Source organism: Sinocyclocheilus rhinocerous, unplaced genomic scaffold (genome assembly GCF_001515625.1).
Source record: "Sinocyclocheilus rhinocerous isolate Xijiao unplaced genomic scaffold, SAMN03320098_v1.1 scaffold19, whole genome shotgun sequence".
Taxonomy (NCBI): Eukaryota; Metazoa; Chordata; class Actinopteri; order Cypriniformes; family Cyprinidae; genus Sinocyclocheilus; species Sinocyclocheilus rhinocerous.
The window spans coordinates 37,548-48,817 of record NW_015638975.1 but is presented as its reverse complement, the minus strand read 5'-3'; the positions used below and the strand labels follow the sequence as shown (position 1 = coordinate 48,817).

Below are 11,270 nucleotides of genomic sequence, written 5' to 3'. Positions count from 1 at the left end.
TTCTATTGTATCAAATACTTATTTCATGCAATAAAATGGAAATTAATTATTTAAAAATCATACAATGTGATTTTCTGGATTTTTTAGATTCTGTCTCTCACAGTTGAGGTGTACCTACGATGAAAATTACAGATCTCTCCATTCTTTGTAAGTGGGAAAACTTGAAAAATCGGCAGTGTATCAAATACTTATTTGCCCCACTGTATATGATATATTTTAACATCCCCCCCTTAAGATAAAAGGATCAAATTAAATTCTCGAATAAAATTCTGTCATCACTGCGTCACCCTCAATTCATTAAAAACCTATAAGGCTTAGAAAATCCAAAAAGGTCACAAGGTTGTCGTAAAATAAATTAATATGAATTGAGCAGTTTAATCCAAGCCTTTTATAGAGTTTTGACCGCATTATATAATAAACAGATTTAACTTAGGCTTTTCGTAACACCTAAACAATGATAAACACAAGGTTTTTATGACCTTTTTGGATCTTATTTTGGTTACCAGGACTTTCACTGGAGGGATAGAAACCTTGAATGGGTTTTATTTAAAGATCTTATGGTTTTGGAACCACATGAGGCTTAGTAGATGATGACAATTTTAATTTTAGGGTGAATTAATTATCCCTTAAAGGCAAAAGGCAGTGTACATATTCTGCAAAATAACTTTTGTATTACATAAAAACAAATATTCAAACAACATGAGAATGAGGAAAGATGACATCAGAACTATTTCTTTTAAGGAGAACCATCACTAAGTGATGGTATGGTATCTACTGTATATTGTTCATCTAAACCAGTGGTTCCCAACCAGGGGTCTGGGACCCACTAGGGGGCCTCAACAAACCCCACCAAAGGGAGCCACTGGATAACTTAAAATGATTGAAAAGCAAAAGAAAACAAGCTTTAAAATAACTACAATCTGGATATTTCTCCCAAACATCTAGAATTCAGAAATGTAATTATTTAGACACTTTTACAAAAACTTGAATTTGTAAATGGTATTTTTGTACTTCTAAATTTTAAACTTCTAAACCAAGACCAGGAAGAGCAAATATTGAATGGGTCTTATTCCTGAGAATGAGGCAATCAAGTCTTATATATTTCAGCATCCTGCTCTGGATCATATAAATGTGATTATAACTAAACGCTAAATGCCAAATCTTAAGTCCACTCTGACCTTGGATCGGTGAAATATCACACCAGTCACGCAATGAATTAAAGCGTGCACAGACCATGAACAGCCCAGTTTCATTAGCAAAGGATAATTCCACTCTCAATAGTCATTCGCCTCTCACTCTAAATATCATTGGTTTGGCATGACCAATACTGTAGCTGTGAATTAAACAATGTCCAGGGGCCCCCCGTGTCGCCTCCTTATCAGCTCCCTCCGTCTCTCCATCTCTTTACTGAGCTTTCTGCTAGTAAACAGGGCATCTGTATAGCCTCACCTGCTCAATTCAAATACCAAACCCTTTTCCTCATTTCTGCATCTCTTCCCAGGGTTTTGGTGTGACAGCCTTTTGCACACTGCAGGTCTTGTTTTGACTTCCTGTGACAAAGCACTGAAACATGCTGTCAGAGTGACGGCTGCTTTCAGCCCCTTTCTTTTGTCAAGATTTACAGAAAGAACTCTTAGATTGAGGCCGGGGGGGGGGAGGAAAAGTCAGTCTTTGTAGGGTGACCTTAAAACCTATCATCATCATCGCTCTGAAACTGGAGCGGGTTGTTCTTACAGTCACCGCTTTAATACTGGATCATCTGTTTGATATGCAAGGAATTTTTCAATTAAAATTCTTATCACTCAATCAGTGCACAATAAAAGTATTAAAAACCTAAGTGGGGGATGTTTATTTCTATACTTTATGTTTTGCTTTATATATTCAGGCATATATCACAAGCAAAAACTATCAATTATACATTCATTGAAGCCTTCAGTTTGAACTTCATATGCACTCAGCCTGTAGCTGCAATGGTGTTGCCTTCACCTTCCTTATATATATTCCAAAATATTTGTTTTTTCTTTTTCTCTTTCTGAGAAAGCATTTTCATTTGTGGACTTTTCTCTCACAACCTGGAGAGTCACTCAAGTGAAATATTTATGCTTAAACCATTGCTTACATGCACAGTGAAACATTTAAAAAGTAATTGTGATATAAAGCCATGCTGTAAATATAGGCTCAGTTACGAGAAATAAATCACTCTGAGCTATCAAGTCGCAACTGACAGATACCGTATAAAGTTACATTGTGACTTGAACTCCATTTTAAAAGTTTTTTTTTTAAAGAAAGGAATAGACCTACATAATTTATTCTTATTTATTTTGTTTTTTGATCAAATAAATGCAGCCTTGCTGAGCATATACCCCACACATTAGTCCTTTGGCATTTACAACATCTCTTTTAGAGATACTAATGTAGTAATTATATTGTCAATTTCTATTCTTTTCAATGAATGGCTTCTGTTCTTAGAATATCCGTGATTGAATTACATTAGGCTTTAAGGACAACGGCGGTATACATCAACAGGTCTCAGGACGCTCTCTGCTCACTGTGCATTATTACGGCAAAGAGCAACGAGTGAACACATTTATAATACATAGCGGTTTCTTTACAATGACATGCATGGACAAAATGCATTGGATTCACACATGCTGCTTTATACTGGCCTACTCAAAACAGAAAAGAAAAAAAAACATGTATTCCAAACCCACCTGGGGAGATGACAAAAGACATTCAGTAATTTAACAACCCAATCCTTGCAATTCTAACTCAATCTTTCCATCTCTCACCAAGTGCTTTGCTGATTGGCAGCTCCGCAAAGGCACCCTACAATGAAAACCTGAAGGAAAACTCCAGCATAAACCAATAATTTTAACACAAGACCTCAGCATTTACGGCATTTTGCATACAGTAAGATGAACGAACTAGGTGGCTGTGAAATGAGCTTTGTGAATACTAAGCAAGATTGTGATTCCCTAGATGTCATGCTCCATAAGCATGCATCCACACTGCCCTCCGGCCCAAGCAAACAGGCCACACGCTCGCATACACAAACTGACAATTACAGGGGAACAAAGAAACCAAGCAAGTTTAAAGGAGAAGAGAAAGACAGTCTTGACACACAATCTTCAAGACAACAGCAGCCTTCAGTTCTTTCCTCACTTTCCCACTAAAATAGAAACACAGTAAAAGGAAACAATCAATCAGAGCTTCTGCTGTCTATGAGATAGAAATAAACTACTCACCTGTGGGCTGAGAGAAGAGGAGCTCCTATAGTTTAGGAAATATTTCTGCACTTACGATATAAATATTCAGTATCTTCCCTTTACTAAAAATGAACAATATGTTGTGGAAACCTGAACTGCCATGAAATGTCATGAATAGAATAGAATAGAATACAGACATGCCTAGAGTGCTAGAGATGTCTGTATGTCAAATACCAGAAATCTTAAATATAGCTATTCAAGGCTACAGTTAATCATAAATCAGAGAATATGAAACTGCACAGCTCACGGGTTCTGCTTTAATCTTTATACTTACTAGTTCATTACTTGTCTGTACATCATCTTAACCTTTATTAAGATCTAGCTTAAAGTTATTTATTCTATTCAGTTTTATTTTATATTGCAGTTTTTTATTAGTACTAGCACCTTATTTGTACTTGATTATTTTTATTTTCTGTCACTGTGTGTGTGTCTGCATATTGATGCTTTGCCAGTATTGCATGCAGTAAGTAATTTGACATTGAAAACTGATGAAAACAAGAAATTGCTGTTCTGATAAAACACACACACACACACACTATAACTAGTAGGCTACTATTAAATGACTCAAAAGTATAGCCTACACTTAGCACTTCTCAAAGATAAAAGGCAATGTCATGTCTTGACTGACTCTATAGATTACCCATGATTAATTCATATCAGAAATAACGCTCAATCTACTTCTACCACATACGAAATACGATTAGAACTGCATTTCCATATTCCACATTCAAAATGCAAAGCACGTGGTAACTCACTTATAACTCATTATAAGTGAACTTCACATGTTAACATAAAAACATTTTTTCAGTGTCTGAAAACAGCATGAAACCCTAATATAAGGTCAGCAAGCGCGTGGAACTCTCCATTCCCAAAATCAGTTCATGCTTCAGTATGTAACCGCTACATGTATGCAAACACACCCACCCTAGTCTCATCTACAGCTGTAAACACAAACGCTACAACCGCTAAAGAAACGCGTCTGAAGCAGACTGCAGTATGTTCAAGTTCACGGTCAATCGCGCAGACCAAGTGACCCAATACCGCGAGGTTCCCGGAGATAAATCACACACTTACCGACAATGGCGAGCAGGAGTATTCCGAGTGAGCGTGGAGCCTGGCGGCGCCGTCCGGAAGCCATTTAATCACATTGAAAATTAGACGGGATGCAAAAGAAGAAGGTGAAGCAAGAGCGACGACAAGGATGGGAAAGCAGTAAATCAGTTCCTCTCGATCCAAACTACAGCCGGTGGCTCCAACATACTTGCGCCATTTTACACATCTTTTAAGGAATGTGTCAGCAGCAGCATCTCGTGCTCTCACCTCCTCGCGACCAGCACACGCGCTCATCCACCTTTCTGAGCTCACACACCCCACTTCTCTCTCTCACCTTTCTGAGCTCACACACCCCACTTCTCTCTCTCTCTCTCTCTCTCTCTCTCTCTCTCTCTCCTTAATAGAACAAAAGACACGGTCTCCAAACACAGAGCAAGAAGAAGGTAGCCTGTATGTGTGCAGGGCATATTATCTTATATAAATACCTATATTTTATAATATAAAGGCCACAGCTGAACAAAGACTGATCAGGCACGAACTAATAAATGTAGAAAAAGGAAATAGTGATGGAGTGAAGTAGCCTACAGTTAATTCTAAAATGATGATGATGATAACAATAATAATAATAATAACTGAAGTTAGTGGAATGTTTAATTACACTTTTGTAAATTTTTGAAAAAAAAAATACATAAACGTTTACTAAATAATTTACTTTTAAAGAAAGATTAAGGAAATAATTATCCTTCCTGATGTTTAAAAATATAATTTAGAAACTATTTGTTGGATATAATATTTAGTTGTATTTAAAACTTGAAATTTCAGGCATAGGGCAACAGTAATGAAAGAGTGCCATCTATTGACTGTTCAGCATACAATGAACAATGTTGCTTGATGTAAACAAGGATTGCCCAATCTTTTCAAATATAGCCCCTCAGCCCCATCAGTAAGGCTCAAGCACCCCTTCATTGACACCAAATATTATGTAATATTATTCTTAATATTATTAGTCATTATACTCATTAAACAAATAATATCAGGGGAAAAAGACTCACCAAGCCTCATCCAAAAAAATGTACAAAACTGTGTGATAGTAAACTTTATTAATTACAAATCTCAACAACCTATTACCTTTACTGACATTTAGATAAATTTTCTTGTAAAAGTGACTTTGGTGATTTTAAAAAATAAATACTATTTCATAGGGTCTATCCTTGTGAAGATGCATAATTCATAACTGAAAAACATGCAGTATGTCTTTAAAGCAGTGGTATATAAAAGAATGAGACAAATTCTTTTTTTATTATTATTAAGATGTTTATTTACATAGTACAAGTTTGCAGAGACTTTGCTGCTGCAAATCTCACAGAGACAGAGACAGAGGAAGAACATAAACATTATAATATCATATTGTCCTCCACTGCATCCATCCTTCATCAAACTATACCCTTCACAGCTCACGTATATGATCAAATTGAGTACCAACATTTGATCAGTCATCAGATTTAATTTCACTGCATCAATTATTCATAGGGCACATTTGTTCCAGTTAAAAAGATTAGATCCATTCTAAGTGAGTATATTGACACTTTCATATATATATTCTGACTATGAAAAACTGATGCCACAGCGCGGAAAATAAGACCTACAGATCATAGCTCTGTACAGTATAACATTTCTATATGGGAGGTCAAACAATATTATCCTATCTCAGAAATAGAAACTGAATGGTCAATGAAAGCTCCTTCAACCTCTTCACCTGTCTTAAAACCTTTAGAATTTTTAGATTTGATTTTACAAAGAAGGCATGAGAGCATACAAACATAACAGACGGACACATGCTGTAATCATACTGGGTTAGTGTAGTTTTGTGTGTGCTGAGACTGATGTTGTGTCTCTCACATTTAACCGACAGACGTCAGAGACCATACTGCTGCTGGTGTTACACAAATGTGTCCACAGTATGTGTGCTGAGAATCTCAGAAAAGCACAGGTCTGCTGGTTTGGGGGGATGAATTCTCACATCACCAGAATAGAAAGGTTACCACGAAGCACCAGAGAAAACAGCCGTTAGAATACATGATTTCTTTACAAGAATGCCTGTGCATCAGTGTTACTATTTGTTGTTGCTTTTCCCCTGTCATTAAAGCCGTCATTTTCCAGGAGGACTGGTGAGGTTTTCATGCACACTTGCTTTACATCAGAGTAAGCAGTTGCATTCCTCCGGAGTTTTTATGCAAAGACAGGGCACCTGAGCAATAAGCACTGATTATACACACCGTATAAAAATGGCCCATATGCAACATGTGTCTGTTTTGAGAGGTATGGCTTGACAGGGGAACCCTCTGATCATCTGAACTCTCATTTCATGCATTTTGCTATTCTCCTCTCTGCAAAACAATTTATCCACACAAATGACAACCGTTCCATGCTTAATATAGTGAAGCAAAATCCAGCCTGAAGCTTCAGAATGAGGTAAAATGAGACAATCAACTCATCCAAACTGCTGCCAAACACGATGATCAAAACTACTGAATCCTTTACACATATGTGCCATGTTTAACTGCAATTAAATTAACAAGCAGCAAATGAGGTATCTGAATTAGAACTTATCCTGAAGGGCTGTTTCTGAACAATAAAATGCATATCTGAGAGTGACAAGACATCTGCTGACCCTGGCAAAACCACAATTTCCTTATTTTTAGACATAACAAGAGGTTTATTTGCCCCACACATTCCTAATGCTGAAGGTGGGATGTGCTAAACGCTGTAATCTGATGTATAAGACTCTGGAGCAAAGCTAAGACTGCACGTTTGACAACAAACATATCAGAACAGAACAAAAATGACTTTTGTGGCAACGAAACAACCAATTTTTGCAGTTTAAATGGATCCTTTACCCAAAAATGAAAAGTCTGCTACCATTTAGAAAACAAAAGATATTTGAGTTTTTTGTCCATACAATGAAAGTCAATGGGGTTCAGTGTTGTTTTAGAAACATTCTTCAGAATATCTTCTTTTTTGCAGAAGTAGTAAGTCATACAGTTTTGGAACGATATGAGGATAAGTAAATAATGACAGAATTTTCATTTTTGGGTGAACTATCCATTAAACACAGAACTGACATGAAGCATATTGAACAAATGTGTTATCTCAGTAAAAGCCTTGAGTCTTGTTGTTGTTGTTGCTGTGAACTGGCCACTGCACATTTAGAAGTGTGACAAATGACGACATGTGAGTTGCTTACTGTATGTTGTTAAAAAAGCAGCCAGAGTAATTCAGACATTCATCATCTTCATTTCCTACACGATCAGCCCTGAGTTTGGCCTGCTGTACATACAAAAACTGGAATGTTTAAAAGACCATCTTAAAAGTAGCCTAGTCTTGCTCTAGCACCAAAGCACTATTCAGTGAAGTTATTGACAATCAGCTGAACTGTGACAATGACTGAGACCGACTAGACTGAGAGCTGTTGTTGGCATCATGGGCAGTCCTGTCAAGTACGACGGCAGGATTTTGAGAGTTTGTTGATGCTTCTCTTCCAAAATAACAGCGTTAACATAACAGAAACTACTTTAAATAAGCGTTTAAAATGCATAAAAAGGAAGCGCAACAGATACAGATCCTACTCTCAGTAGCAATACAACATGTTTTTTCATGGAGGACAACATTTATTTACAGTTCCAGATGAACTCTAAATGGTGACATACGCGTGGCCTAAGGACAAGGAATATGGTATGGGACAAGACCTGTCTGAGAGATGGAGGCTATTTCCTAGTTTGGCTGAAAATGTTCTTCTCAGACTCCCTGCGTAGAAGTTCCTGAGAAAAAGAGATGACTGGCATGTCAACAGGTAGATCTTATGGACACAGACCTTGAGGTCTTGGGTTAAACCGTGTGGTTAGCCTTCCATTGTGTTTATATCCCTTCATCTGAAGGGTATATTGCAGAACTGTTGTGATGATCAAGTTTTGTTTTCCATAGCAAAGGACTACACAAGCAGATGACCACATGCTTGCACACAGGCTAATAATCAGAGACGAAAGTTTCAGTAACCGTTACACAAGAAAATACAGACACAGAGTGAGAAGGGCAGTAGATTCTGCTATTATCCAAAGGCTATGAATCAGACAGCCCAAAATCCGCCAATAAGAAGTTGCCTTCTTAACTATACTCATAAAATCACACAGAAAAAAAAAACAATCCTGTAAAGAAACGAGGTAGTGCTGTTGACTGAGAAAAACTTGGAGCATGAATCAGTGTGATGTGTCTTTACAAGTACACTCAGAGTTGAAATGATAGAAAATGTACATGGATTCTTAGTGTTCCTTTTGTATTGTTTTCCTTCATAATTTTTTTTCTGCATTTTTGTCATGTTTTTCTACATGTATTTGATACAGCAGTTGTGTATGTACAAATGCACCTTGATTTTGAGACTCCTGAGACACTACGCTCCAGTCAGGGAATGTGTGTTTTTATTTATTTGTATTGTATTCGAGTTTGTTTGCCCGTGTATGTATGCGAAAGTGTGAGTTAAAGGGGTCCTATTATGCTCTTTTACAAAGTCTTGATTTTGTTTTGGGGGTGTACTAGAACAGGCTCTCATACTAGGTTGTTCGAAAAACACATTATTTTTCACATATTTTACATTATTACAACACCTCTCTCCCCAGTCTGGCACGAACGGCTCGAATAGTTCCTGTATCAAATGAAGGCCCGCCTTCTGAAATACGAAATGTGCTGTGATTGGTTAGCTGGGCCAGTGTGTGTTGTGATTGGCAGCACTCGGCGCCTGGTCGGGAAATGTCCATAGCCGCCTGCAAGTTTCAGTTTAAATATTGCGTCAATATCAAATCAATTTGAGCACGATTTAAACCCGGATGATCGTAACCACTCTAAGTTCGTCTGCCTTGGGAAAGATAGCGTGTCTCCGACATAGTGATAACACTCATTGCCTTCTCTAGTGCAGCTCAACCAAGGTCTCGTCCCATTCGTCGGAAAATATGCATTGTAGTCCAAACGAGTCATTCGTTGTAGTTTTTGAAAAGTGATTTCTGTTAAACAAAATATCTCCTTTTGGAAAATATGCGTTGTAGTCCAAACGAGTCGTTCGTTGTAGTTTTTGAAAAGTGATTTCTGTTAAATAAAATATCTCCTTTTTTTGAGCTTTTTGAGCTTTGTAACTTTGCAGATCTTTTTTATGCTCAAACAGCAACATTACAGACTAACAAAAGTGAAAAAGTATAATAGGACCCCTTTAAAGAGACAGTTCCGTCATTTACTCGCCCTCAAGTTCTTCCACACCTGTATGATTTTCTTTCTTTTGGAGAAAACAAATATTTTTGTCCATGCACAGGTTTGAAGCAACGTGCGGGAGAGTAAATGACAAAATTTTAATTTATGGGTGAACAAACCCTTTAAAAACCGGAATAGACGGAACTGAAATATGGTGCTAATTTTCTGCAACAACCGTTTTAAGCACAGATCTGTGTGTGTTTGTGTGTTTATGTGTGGCGACCCTGAGACAGCAGGAGGTGGTACTTTGTGGCAGGGTTATTTTCTCTGACAAGATGTCCACCCGTTGGCACTGATCTCAGACCGATCCATGACGTTCGTCCCGTGAATGAGTTCCGTTTCCTTATGTAGGGCTGATTTCAGGATCCTTCAACTTCACCTCTAAGTAAGAACACTCTTGACTTCACGTGTACTTCAGCACATTCCATACATGCACACAAAGAGGGGTTAAAGTGTGCCACTGATATGCCCTAAAATGCATATCCATGGATACTAGTGCTAAAAAAATATTCTATATGTACATACATATAAAATAATGGAACCAAAAGGTTGCAATAAAACAGCCGAGAGAAGAGGCGTGTGTGGCTACGAGAAAATATCAACTTCTCCAGCAGGAAGGTGCCACTCGTTGGTCTCCTCTGTTGTCTTTCTCTGTCCCGGAACTTTGGGAACATCGTTTGTTACGCTTTTCTTCCTTCCAGCTTAGGGGTACATGTAGTTATGCTCCCCTGAGGTAGAGTAGACAAGGCCAGAGCTGGCAAAGGATGAGGGGGAAGCGGAGAGACCTGGTGAGGGCAGAACCTTTCCTGTGGGGCACAGTCTGTGGGCCCCGTTTTCCAGGGTCTCTGCCTTTGAACGAAGGGGTTTGGACAAGTGGAAGCCATTGGTAAGCCCCACTCCTTGGTTTTTGGCACCGCCCATTATCGGCTGGCTGTGACCACTCTCAAATGGTCCATTGTGATTGGACAGTACTTCTGAGATGTGAGTGCTGGGGGTCTGAGATGGAGATTGAGTCTCGTGGTTGTCCTCGCTGTGGGCATAAGGTGGATGCGGGTTTGTTGGAGTTGCCTTCTCTCCAGGAGAAGGGTGCTTGGAAGATGGAGACTCGAGAGAGAGCTCCATGTCACTTTGTGGACCCTGGTCAACCGTCGTGTTTGACAGCTGTGAATGTACGATGACTTCAGCCTCCACCTGGTTCTTGCTGAGGGAATACAGCCTCTCCACATGCCCGCTCTGAAAATACAGCACAACACAAGAAAACACAACACATTAAATGGGGTTTTATTTATAATATGTTCTAGCTCTTTTTTTTATGTTGGAATAGGTTATATAAAATAGTTAACAGACTTCTCATTAAAGGGATAGTTCACCCAAAAATGAAAATTTGAGGTTTATCTGCTTACCCCCAGGGCATCCAAGATGTAGGTGACTTTGTTTCTTCAGTAGAACACATATGATGATTTTTAAGTCTAACCGTTGCAGTCTATCAGTCGTATAATGCATGGCAATGTAACAAAATCTATGAGAGTAAAAAAAAAATGCACAGACAAATCCAAATTAAACCCTGCGGCTCGTGACGATACATTGATGTGTAAAGACACGAAACGATCGGTTTGTGCCAGAAACCGAACAGTATTTATATCATTTTTTACCTCTAAT

The 11,270-nt window shown here is 38.2% G+C and overlaps 2 protein-coding genes across 3 annotated transcripts in view; both read right to left on the bottom strand.

The window, feature by feature from the left end:
• Positions 1-4,599, bottom strand: part of LOC107750478 (immunoglobulin superfamily DCC subclass member 3-like) — an 85,204-nt gene extending 80,605 nt beyond the window's left edge. The window contains exon 1 of the mRNA XM_016565847.1: positions 4,341-4,599. Coding sequence (XP_016421333.1) covers positions 4,341-4,404 — 64 coding nt within the window. The 5' untranslated portion in view covers positions 4,405-4,599. The remainder of the gene's footprint in view (positions 1-4,340) is intronic.
• A 5,050-nt stretch (positions 4,600-9,649) lies between these two features.
• LOC107750477 (immunoglobulin superfamily DCC subclass member 4-like) overlaps positions 9,650-11,270 on the bottom strand; it is a 34,431-nt gene continuing 32,810 nt past the window's right edge. For both annotated transcript variants that reach the window (XM_016565845.1, XM_016565846.1), the window contains one exon: positions 9,650-10,844. In XM_016565845.1, coding sequence (XP_016421331.1) covers positions 10,314-10,844 — 531 coding nt within the window. In that variant the 3' untranslated portion in view covers positions 9,650-10,313. The remainder of the gene's footprint in view (positions 10,845-11,270) is intronic.